A 12811-nucleotide genomic window follows, 5' to 3' on the forward strand; every position below is an offset into this window, starting at 1 on the left:
AAGAAGCATTATTTATTTCAACACTGGATCCATGCAATTTTTTGAACATGTATGACATTTAATTTCTCAGAACCACCATACACAATAAGTAAAAAATGCATTTCTCATAGTATGAAACACATTTTTCTCTTTTAACCGGCTGCATTCTTACTTCTTAAGAAAAACGGATGAAGAAGAGAATCGGTATGAGTGGCCCCCTGGAACAACTACTTGACGTTTATGTTTCTCATTTTCCACATATTGGTCAAAAGACACATGCAATTTAATTTTAGATAAATAAATTCAAATGCGGTTATTTAAACAAAACTACTTCAGAAATTTGAGAAAATACTAATTACTAATTAAGGCAAAGTATGTAAAGTACTAAGAAAAAATGCTTTCGTGGAAGAATTTTTTTAAGATAAACTTGCACATGGGCAGCATCCTTCATTTTAATTGCAGAAAACATTGAAAATAATTCATATCTATATAGATAGGGATTTTACACATATTAGTTTTTAGTTTAAATTATTAGAAGAGTTTTAGACGCATAGCAGAAGTATGTAATATATATCGAAAACACTTTTCCTCAAACTAAACAACGACAGTGAAATATAAAATGGAACAGGAAAATATCAAAATTTCGAACAAAATATAATCATACCCACGAAATTTACATATTTACATGTCGTGTTTTCACAAAAAAAACCTTTTGAGAATACGCTCTCAGTAACCTTTTAGATATTTATAAAATATCTTCTCTTTGTCATTGGTATTATCAGTGAATTTACATGACTTTTTTGTGAATATTCAGCTTACGATGTCTTAAAATACTTTAAAAATATATTTGCAGATCGTTTACCCTGATTATCTGGATAGATCTTTTGAGATTTTGGAAGAATAAGTATTTGTTTATGAGAATGAAATTGATGTTTTATTTAAATTTTCGTATTCTTATTGGTCAATTTATTACAAAATACCAGACTTTTTATCGATATTTAACATGCATTTGAACTTCAGTATTCGAAATCTTTCACGTAGTTGCAATTTTTCCTAATTAAAAAACGTGGGTGATATTTACAAGTATGTGAAAAAATATTTTGAAACTTTTTGGAATAACATATCATTTAAAATTTAAATTTACAAGTACAAAATAGTGAAGACAGCTATTCTAGAAAATCTCTACGATAATTACCCCAAATTGATTATATAGGAAATTAATTCCCAAAGAGAGGTTCTAACAGAGGAAATATGCCAGTAGTCTCCTTGAAACTATATATATATATATATATATATAAGTTACTAGTATAAATATTGAATAAAGAGATGCTCAATTAAAATCAGTTCTATCAATGAAAAATAACTGCAGATTAAACAATTATAAGTAATAAAAAACTAATTAAAAAGGTCTCATCTCAAACACATGTTTGAAGAGGTCTTTCTAAGAAAAATAATCGCTGTTGATACAATATAAAAACGAAGTTTTGAAACAAGATTGCCGTTGATACAAAAAGCTATCATTTCCGCCTGTCCCAGATGGCGTAGTGATACCAACTTCTGCCAACCAGGTGCCTTTGACTGCTACTATATCCTTCTCCCAGAGACGGTGGGTTATTACTCATTGTTTATTGCTAATATTTTCCTTATCTTATTTCATGTTAGCCTTCTTAAATGTTTATTCTGAAATTAAACATAAAGCTAGATAAATACCACAAAATTTCTTATTATTTATGTGTATGTCACGTGTACTATGTTTGTGTCACGTCTATCATTTGAAGTTTTCTCTAGAGGATTAATGCATATTATTCCTTTTAAAAAGATTCTTAACTATTTTTAGCATTGCCTAAACATAAGCATGAGAATCCTCCTACCAGAAAGCCTCAAGATAATTCTGATGAAACAAACAGCACAGAAAGCGCAATTCAAACATCGGCAGTCGATGCTTGCCAAATTAATAATGGCAACTGCAGTCATTTCTGTTCATTTGTATTTGGCTCTGCAAAATGTTCTTGTCCTGCTGGATACAGCTTACAAGAAGACAGAAAAACTTGTGAAGGTAAATATGAATTAATAAAATTTTCAGCGATTTCAGAAACTGAAACTTTCTTTCAATAATTTTGTTTTGATTTATTCGGCATGTTTGCCACGTTTAGAGGTAAAATAATTGTGATCTGTTTCAGTGTTTTAGAGCTTCAAAATGATAAAAACAAACCTTCATTTTCTGCAGGTAAAAAAAGGTTATAATGAATGGTCACAATAGCGAAAATACATTCGGAATATTGTTATCAGTTGGAAATATTTTATACCTCAACTAGAATGGAAGCATCATTCCTACGGAATAACCACTGACTATTAGATAATTATTTACACAAGATTTATTTTATTATGAAATTAATAGCTTTAAGCTTCTGTAATTTTTCATCTTCATCAACTAAAAAACAAGAAACAAGATTAAAGTGACAAAAATTACAGAAAATATTTATATAGGGGTATTCAAAAGAGCTTAGATGCATGAAAAGGTAAGTAAATCTAGTTTCGCGAACGCAACTGCGGCACATGTAGCGCTACAGTTGTCATATATTCGCATTTTGCTGTCTGCCCTTGCTGTAGAACAAGCGTTGTCAATTCTCTATGTTTTGCTTCAGCGGCTCGCATAGAATTATCTGTTAGGTCTATCAGTGCTAGCTGACAATCAACGCCCTATGATATTTTGTTCTTTTCATTTTACTTTCTGCATTATAAACCGTTGCCATGTTATTCTGAAGATCAGAGAAGAGAAAACTTTGAATGTTTGGATTTTAAAGCAGAATGGGGTGTTAATTATTTTATCATGGAATTAAATGACAAAGCATTACGTTTATTACACGACGACACCAAATTAAGTACTGGACACAATATTCAAAGTTCACTGAAAACGAACAATCGCTAAATTTGGAAAGTTTAAAACGGAATGCTTTATCATAGTGCAATTTATTCGTAAAAGTTAAAAATGATAATGAAGAAAGAAATAAAATCAGCTTGCGAAAAACTCATTTATTAGCTACTTAAGGGAAGCCATTTACAGATAGTGAATTAATTAAATCATGTTTACCTGTGACAGCCGAAGAAATGTGTCCAGAGAAATTGGATTTGTTCCTATCTGTCAGTCTTTCAGCCAGAACACATAATAGAAACTTTGAGGACATCAAGAGCGACATCAAAAGTCAATTAAAAAACGAGGCAAAAAATTTCGGTTGATCTTTACATTATGGTAACTTGGCGTTTTTTTGGCGACCAACTCTCCTACAGCAACCCTCTATTTTTTTTTCCCGCCGCCATTTTGTCTTCACGAAGTAAAGACATGTTTCTTTTCTTTTTATCTACTGAACACTTCTTCCAACAATCTACTAGCCGAATTACACTTATGCTAGAAATTTTATCTAACAAAACTGCTTAATCATGACAAATATTCACTGCAAAATTGGGAAAAAGTGCACAATACCATACTCCTTACGCGTTTTTCAAAATAACACATACACATAAACCATGTACACGCCGACTTATTTTTACTTAAAAAAACATCCCAGAATTGCACAAAAAGGGCATTGCGCACACTCTTCACTATATCCATGTACACTGCTTTTTTCTCATAAATTAGAAAAATTTCACGAAAATACATGACAATTTTCTCAATCTTTAAACCCGGTAAAAAGAACATATATGAAATTACCTGATCGCGAAAAAGTAATGAACATTTCCACATATAAAATAAATAAAATATCCAAAACTTTTACCTCTAAATCATCTATTACATTATACACGTCACCAACGAATTCATACCGCAACCATTACAAATACTTAGTGTCAGGTATTTAAATTATTTCCATGCACGTTTACTTCAACTAAAACGTATACCAAATTCCTACAAACATAAAATTCACAAAATAACTATATTTAATTAAAATATAATTAAATTCAAAAACACTACTTAAAATATAAATGAGCACATACATTAAATTAATACATACATAAATACCCATTTCGAATTCACTTTAGTTACGGCCATGGGATCCAAAAACTCACGAACACTGTTTCACACAACACAGAATAAAGCCAAATACAAAATTTCCAGATTTTTTCCCGATTTCCCCCTTTTCCGATTAAAGAACCGTAATTCGTCCATTAATATCACATGACATATCCCATGATCTCTCATTTCCCTCACACAAAATAATGCGTAATCGGAACTGAGTACTGCTCACATTATTACCAAAGTCCCAGGTAGTAACCTTTATCGCCTCCAAAATGTCGCCAAACTACCAGTTACCATATTGTAAAGATCAACCAAAATTTCATTCGATTTTCTTTCGCTGTTTATAAATCAACAGACAGTATTGATGCTGCCCAACTGCTGCTATTTATTCGAGTGATCAATATTGAGTTTGAGGTGACTGAAGAATTAGTAGTCTGTTGAACAGTCTGCGTGGAACAAGTAAAGGCGAAAATATCTTTACGAAAGTTGAGCAAACGCTAACATAGTGTCATTTTCAGTGGCATCCTTTAAAACGCGTCAGAACTGATGATGGTAAAAATATGTACAGAACATGATATGATTAGATGGACAAATTTATACGGCTTATGAAAGAAGGCTATGTGCTCAACAAAATAATAATTCACTGTATTATTCATTAATAATACAGAACCCTGCAAAAAGCGCTTCAATCTGCTATATGTTATTGAATCAGTAGTGTCAGCGATATTCGCTCTGCTGGGGCTTAACCATTGTCAGTTTCGTAATTTTTTACTAGAGTTTGAAGCCAAAGATTCTGACTTGTTCCTGACATGCAGCAGTTTGATTGTATCAGCAACAGAAAACTTTATTCCGATTCTTGATCTCAAATATAATAGAAATTTTTCTAAATGAGAAAAACTACCCTTACTTATATCATCGAACATTTTATAGCAATGGAAGTTAGTATTTGCTACATACATCGTAGGATATATCAACAAATTCAACTTAAAGTTACAGAAACGAAACTGTGCTTATGTGTAAAACAAAGTCTACTGTAAAGTCTTATCCCTGAAATTTTGCATTGTTTGAAACACAAATCATGTTACGATACAGCACATTTGCAAACTGACAAGATACTTAGGTAAGATTATATCGAAAACATTGGAACAATAACTACGATTCAAATAAACTACCAAGTTTTGTATAATTCGCACGAGTAGTTTTTAAAAAAATTAGCTCTCAAAATTTTAGCTCCTTAGTGTTAATTGTGTTTGGTATATATTTATTAATCTCCCCTTTTTTTACTAAACTTATTTGATTCTTCCTTTCACATTTCGAAATTCAGGTTCATTCCAAATAAAACTCACTGATTTTTTATGATTTATTTTAAAAATTTGTATTTTAAAATAATTTTTATAAATTTTTCAAAATGTTTTTGAATTATAATCTATAAAATTTTACAATCATCTTAAAGTATGTGTATTTCTAAGCATACCTACAAAAATTTACAGTTTTTTATTCAAAATTTCTGAAGGTATACTTGAATTTATATATTGGCGCGTTTAAAAATTTAGCATATTTGTTGAAAGCGATAAAACATCTAATGTGATTTAGACACTTTGCTAAATTTATTTGAAAGTAGGAACTACATGACTTTTTTCCGCACTTGCAAACCAATGTAAAAAGATAGGAATGATGTGCATTTTTCTCCGCTCCGTCATAATGGAAGGGAAAGGAAAATTGGTTGCCATATATTAAAAAGTTCGTTAAGTGAATTATTCATGGCGCAAACTGAAAAAATTACGCCAAGATAAATTTTTTAATTTCTCCGTAAATTTCGCACCACATTTTACAAAATTTAGTGTCTAGGCATAATTTGAGTCGTAGAATCAAAATATGGGAAAAAAAGGTATGTTTTTTCAGAAAAGTCCGATTTTGTGTCAAAATACCTATGTTAGAACAATGCTATTAATATATATCCTAAGTCGCTCTTTTGAGACATGAAAAACGCAATTTGAATTTTGTCAATCGGCCCAGTAGAACGGGTGATATAAGAACTGTCCCATTTTTTTTCACTCAGTGTACTTCGTAATCGAATGAAATTAATGGATCAGAATTTGAGCTCCGGTGTCGAATTTGTGATATACTCTGACATTTTAAACGAAAACAGATTACTATATACATACGGAGAACAACAGTGCAAGAGAAAAATTACGTAAGGATTTCTTCAGAAAAATAAGAGTTTTATTATGGATGTTTCTTGCATTTTAATTTTATTGAGTCATCGGTTTTTTACGAAATTCTTATTGCATCAACTGTTTCAAAATGTCTATTTCTTTTCGCGTATTAGCTTGGAAAACAATTAGTGGCCAACGAGTTGGCATGTTTTCGAAGGTAGGTGAGGATAATCAGAAATGTACCCTGAAGTCTAACTTGCTTGTTTTAAGCTTCAGTCAAAAAAAGTATATTTTTTTCCTTTATTCCTCTTCAAGCTAAAAAGAACTCTTTCTGTTTAAGAGAGTTTAATTCTATTACTTTCGTTATAAACGAAACTTATTGAAATATCCCTATATACTGTACTTAATTATTGTATAATATTTGTCTATTAATTGAAATTTATGTAAATTTGACTCAAAGAAATTGAAGTCTCATTCAGTTCCCATATTCTGTCTTGTAATAACAAACTGATGAGCTCATATAGTAGCATTTTTAAGATTTGAAAGATGAAACATAAGCTAGTTCTTTCATGAGCTACTAATTGATTTTTCTTCTTTGTTATCAAAATTTCTCCATATTATATATAATGCGGCTTTTGCATTTTTAATTTTTCAAATTCTCATTCTAGTTAACGCTTTGTTACACTTCTTAAAAACACATTATAGCTGTAGATATGGATTTTACTTCAAAGTGTACCGAGGAAATAATGTGATATGTAAAATCTTTCGTCGTGTTAAAAAGTGTTAATAAATCCTGCGTAAAATGAAAAACTATGTAATTGCTTTTAATTTTGCTCTAAGTAAGTATTGTGTGTAAATGAGTAAACGAAATACGCTACTGTAAAGTTTAAAATTAAGTGAAAATATATTTTTAGAGTGTCTAAGATTTTGAGTGTAAATTCGAGGGCGTTATCACTTTGAATCGCGTAATTTTTTCCACATGTATCTGTCGCTTTTTCCACTTTTACAAAAACATTTTGCTCGTAAAAATGAGGACACTTGTTGTTTCCTTTGGAGTATATAGATTTGTTCAAAGTCTATATGAATAGTCTAAAGTTACTTTTCGAAACCTAATTTTAAATTAGTGTTGTGCATTATTTAAAATTTCAAAATTCAGTTGGTGGAATATATTAGCGATTAAAGTTGACTAATCTAGGAATAACTCTTTATTAGCTTGAAGAGCAACAAAACTGTTGTAAAGAAAATCACTTATGTGACTAACCTCTATTCTTTTATGAAAAAAAAGTTCAGCATAAGTCATGTAATAAGCTGCTATTTTAGTGTAAGGACATTTCAAAATTGGAGCTTATTTCGGAAAGGGATATTTCAATAACTGGTTGATATTTCATCGAATATGTGTTCCTCAAAGAGATTTTCATCTGATAAAATTTAATGGCTGAGCGATGTAATTCTGTCTAGATTTACAGTGATATGATGAGGTTGAACTCTAAAGAAAAGTGATTAGTTGATGATCATTACTGATTAAGCGTCTGTGACTGCGATAGTTGACATTAGCTTCTACAATGAATGAGCAGGGAAAATCCATCCAGTAGCTGAAAATAAAGGCTCATTTAACTTGAATTTCAGGAAAGAAGCAATATTCTTACCTCTACATTTTGATATATAATCTTTTTAAGTCTGCAGAACGATTGGCACCTTTGTATAGATGCTTGAGTTTTTTTTAGAACTCATATTTTGAAACACCTTTTAAGTCTTATACGAGATCTGTTTACTATTCTTAGATTGCTGTTTACTTATTCTCTGCAATGTTGTTAAAGTTACGCTTCTTGAGAAGAAACTTCATTTTAGATAAGATAACGTAATCTGCAGGCAAAAATCTGGAGATTAAGGGGTTTGGTGCAAAACTGAGAAATTTTTCTTTGCTAAAAATTGCTCGTGGACAGTGAAAGCGAGTGAATGCGCAATATGATGTAACAGAAACTAATTATTTGGTCGAACGTTTGAGCCTTAATGTGCTGCATTCATTTCAGAAGACTGTTTATTTCATATTTTTAAAATGTGAAGTTCACCATTTATCTCTAATAAATGCAGACGACTGTTATAAGCATAACACCAGATTTCATCTCCAGTTACAATTTATTTGAAACACTTCTCAATTTTTCGGCTTTTAAAAGCAGTACTTTATTATTGTTCTTAAGATCTCGTATCTGTGACATCGAATATTAATTAGATCGTAGAATTAATTAACTGCATTGAAAATACTGTCCAGAAAGCAGACGATATTATGAGAAAAGTATATTGAGATGTCGCAGTAATAAATGTTGTTGATTATCATTTGGCAGGTTTTCTGGAACTTGTTAAAAACATTTAGTCCTAAAACTTTGTAGATGCACTATTTATTTACGATGTAAATCTCTTAATTCATAAAATTTAAAATATGTTGTATGGAAACACACCATATTCCAAAAATAGCAAATAATTAGTTGCTATTGATAGAAACTTGATTTTATTAAAATTAAATTCAAATTTTAAAAATATATTAAAGTCCTGAGTATGGCAAAATGTCTTTTTTTATATTTGTATTTTTTAAATAACTTCAGTAGTGAAATTTTTCCTGTTTTAGTAAACTGGAAAGAAAACGTAATGTATTCTAATTATAATTCTTCACAACAGGTTACAATTTTAATGCAGTATATTACACTCATGTCCAAAATTATCTTTATATGTATGAAATCACGTATTTATCAGAAACTGTGAACTATAACTTTGTGGAATTTTGGGAATAATACATAGCATTATAGCACATACATAATATTATAAATACATAACATTGGAAATAAGAAAAATAATAAAATAAAATAAATAAAAAATTTTTAAAATCTGAAATCTGAATCTTTTAAATTACGTTCAAACGAGCTTTTTTAACATTTTGTGTGCTACCTTTACGTATTAAATATCCTGTCCTTCACACTTAAACCATAAAATTCAGTTCAAGAGCAATATCGCAAAATAATTTTAAAATTGGGCATATCTTTAGAATTTTCGATACACAGTCTCACGCGCTGGAGATAAAAATGTTTTTTCTGCACAGCGTTGCCATGGATTGCTTTGAAATCCTTAAGTTTGTTAATCAAAAATTAGTTAAAGTATGAAATCGATAATAAAACAAATTTCAAATTTGGTCTTCCACATGCCCATATTAGCAGGAGGATTACGTTATTCCAACCTAGATGGCTCCGTAGTTTTATCACAATGCGAGAAACATACATACATTTATGCAGCTTCTCCATTATTTAATTTCTTTAAATATAATACAAGGCGATAATATTTGGTGTCAACAATTTGAAAAGTGAAACAACGCTTGTAGTGAATTGACGCAAAATGCCGAAACGAAATTAATAGTCCTTCTGGGCAAATTGCCCCTTTGGACTAAAAAGAAGAACATTGCATATGATATAAAACTGGATCATGAAACAATAAAAATGATAATACTAGAATAACTAAAAAAAATTAAGATTTATGAATTTAATAAGAAATATGATCTTCCCTTACTTCTATACCCATGTCCTAACGTATTTTTCATGCTGGCAATAGTATTATTAATCACAGACTGGGGAATTAAGTTCCACTCCTTCAGCAGTGCGGTCTTCAGGGATAAGAGGAGGATTATCTTCGCAATATTTTTCTCGCTATTCAAAATGTGTACTAGCATATATCCTTCGATCATTATTCCTCTATTAGCGTTCACTCTAATCAGTTCTGATTGTACTTTGATCACTTTGGTGATTATGACCATTTGGCACCAGTTAAAGCGATTTCTCTTTTATTGTACAGACAGTGAAAAACATTCAAACGAATAAACTCCGTTTTCTGCTATAAAGACCTTTTTCATTAAGCCTTCTGCATACAGTTTACAGCAGCACATCATTTCATGTGGCGGCGGCAAGTTTTGAACTTACCTGCCGAGCAACGGACTTCCAGTTACGGCGAGAAGTTAATGCCAAATATCGATCTTGAGAAGCAGTTGTTATTCGTTTAAGACCTAATCCAAGCCTCCTTACATTATTTCCAGAGTTCTGAAATTGTTTTCATAACTTAACGACTGTCTGTTTTGAAATATTCACTCATCCCTTTGCTTGCATGATTGTCTGTCTTTCTTCTAAATGGAGTCGAAAGTTCACAAATTCTTCCAAATGACACTTCGGAGCTATAACAGTCTGTTTTGAGTTCTTATACATACTGAATCAAACAACTTACTTATTGCAGCCCATTCACTCAGATATTCAATTTGCGCAAAGCGCTTGACTCACTGTCAGATGCCGAAACGCCTTGATTTGCATATCAGAAACTCTTTGATCACTTGTGGTTAGATAATGCTAATTAGACTAGTCTTTCACATATTCCTTGCAAAAATGCATTATATCAATTGGATATTTAACAGAATGTTATTATTTCTGTGAATGTAAAGATAAATAAATAAAAAAAAGAGTATAGTGTAGGGACAATAAAAAAAAATAGTTTACATATACAGGGGTTGGACAAAAATATGGAAACACCTTTAAAAAAACATGTTTCTTTGATTAATATGGTGTAGGAAACCCGTTGGCATCCAAAACAGCTTGCAGTCTTCTCGGAAGGGATAAATACAGTTCCTGTATGTTTGCCAAGGGAATATTATACCATTCTTCCTGTAAAACGGTGGCAAGTTCAGATAACGATGTTGGCAGTGGATAACGAGAACGCACTTTCCGTTCCAATGTAGACCACAAAGGTTCGATAATATTCAGGTCTGGTGACTGTGGTGGCCAGGGGAGATGGGACAACTCATCCTCGTGCTCAGAAAACCAGTCCTGGACAATGTGAGCTGTGTGAACAGGGGCTTTGTCGTCTTGAAAGACACCATCACCATCGGGGAACAAAGTTTGTACCATGGGATGAATTTGATCGGCCAAAATGTTCACATAAGTCTTGGCAGTCATGTGCCCTGACACAGTTATCATGGGGCTAGCAGAGAACCACGATATGGCTGCCCAAACCATAACAGAATCCCCGCCATGTTTCACTCTTGGCAACAAGCAGTCTGTATTATAGGCTTGAGATGGCGTTCTCCAGACGTAAACTCGGCCAGAAGTGGGAAACAATGTGAAAGAAGACTCGTCAGACCATATTACTTGCTTCCACTGCTCTATAGTCCAGGCTTTATAACTTAAACATCACCTTTTCCTGTTACGGGCATTAGCATCACTGATGAGTGGCTTCTCAATCGCAGCACGGCCAGCAATTCCCTGTTTATGAAGCTCCCTTCTAATTGTTTTGGTACTCACAGGGTTCGGTAACACAACATTCATTTCAGCAGTAACTTTTGCAGCTGTGGTCTTCTTATTTTTCGTCACAATTGCCCTTAATGATCGTCTGTCAAGATCACTCAGGACACACTTTCGTCCGCGCTGTGATGTAGCACATGATGTTTTTCCGCGTTTCAAATATGCAGAATAAATCTTCGATACAGTACCTCTTGAAACACTAAACACCTCGGCTACCTTGCTTACGGAAGCACCTACCATACGTGCTCCAACAATTTGCCCACGTTCGAAGTCTGTTAACTGTGACATAATGCAATGACAACTTCACATAACAGTACTCCGACAAACAACTGAACTGTTTAGCACATTTACGAAGTTGTATAGGTGGCGTCAGTAGTCAAAAACGCCAGCGCCACCTACATATTTCATTAAAATCAATCTTTCTTTTCAAACATGCATTTCACAAGGTGTTTCCATATTTTTGTCCATCCACTGTATATTGTAATGTAATTTATATATTTTTAAATACTTTACTGATAATCAGCATATGTGCATAAATAACAGTAACAGTGCTTTCATTTTAATTATGCTCCTTATTTTCTAGACATAGACGAGTGTGCTGAAGGAAAACATAAATGCAGTCACCAGTGTCACAACAATTTGGGAAAATATACGTGTTCATGTCCTCCAGGTTATTTATTAATTGATGATCTGAAATGTGAAGGTATTTTTAATTCGAATTTATTGTTAATCACTTACTTTAATACATAAGTTTAAATGAGAATCAAATAAAGTATATTGATACTATCTGAAACTTTTTTAAGTTATCTGGAAATTTGCTATTAAAACATTATTCGCGATATGTTTGATGGAAAACATTCGGTATTATTTTATAGAACCTATTAAAATCTTCAGATTTGAAAATTCTAGTTTAAATTATGTGATATAGTTTGCACTAAAAGAATACTAAATATTTCCTATGCTTACAATTGGAGCATTTTTAAAAATATAAATGTATTCAAAATAGAAGAAACTGTAGTTAAGGTTCTCAGATTATTAATGTTGAGATGATGAAAAACTTGTGCGCTGAAAGAATCCAAAATTATTTTGCAATGATGAATATTTCTTGTTATTGAATTCTACTATGATTTAAAATAGTGTTACAAATTTATATAAATATTGATTTACAATTTGTTTACATTTATTTTTATTTATTTCTATTTTATAGAAACATTTACATTTGTTTTTTAAATTAGTCACATTTGTTTTTTAACTAATTCACATTATTGTGCATATTTCGTTTTATTATATACTAACTGAAGTACCCGACGCCAGTTAAATTAGATTGAGAGTAATATATC

General features: G+C 31.6%; 1 protein-coding gene across 2 annotated transcripts in view; it reads left to right on the top strand.

Annotated features, from left to right (window-relative positions):
* The window catches only part of LOC118193581 (uncharacterized), a 99075-nt gene that overhangs the window by 36912 nt on the left and 49352 nt on the right, over nt 1-12811 (top strand). For both annotated transcript variants that reach the window (XM_085813091.1, XM_085813092.1), the window contains 2 exons: nt 1817-2035; nt 12055-12174. In XM_085813091.1, the coding sequence (XP_085669217.1) occupies nt 1817-2035; nt 12055-12174 (339 nt within the window). The remainder of the gene's footprint in view (nt 1-1816; nt 2036-12054; nt 12175-12811) is intronic.

Source organism: Stegodyphus dumicola, chromosome 3 (genome assembly GCF_044657685.1).
Source record: "Stegodyphus dumicola isolate Sdum_Otavi_A_Nest chromosome 3, ASM4465768v1".
In the NCBI taxonomy this organism is placed as follows: Eukaryota; Metazoa; Arthropoda; class Arachnida; order Araneae; family Eresidae; genus Stegodyphus; species Stegodyphus dumicola.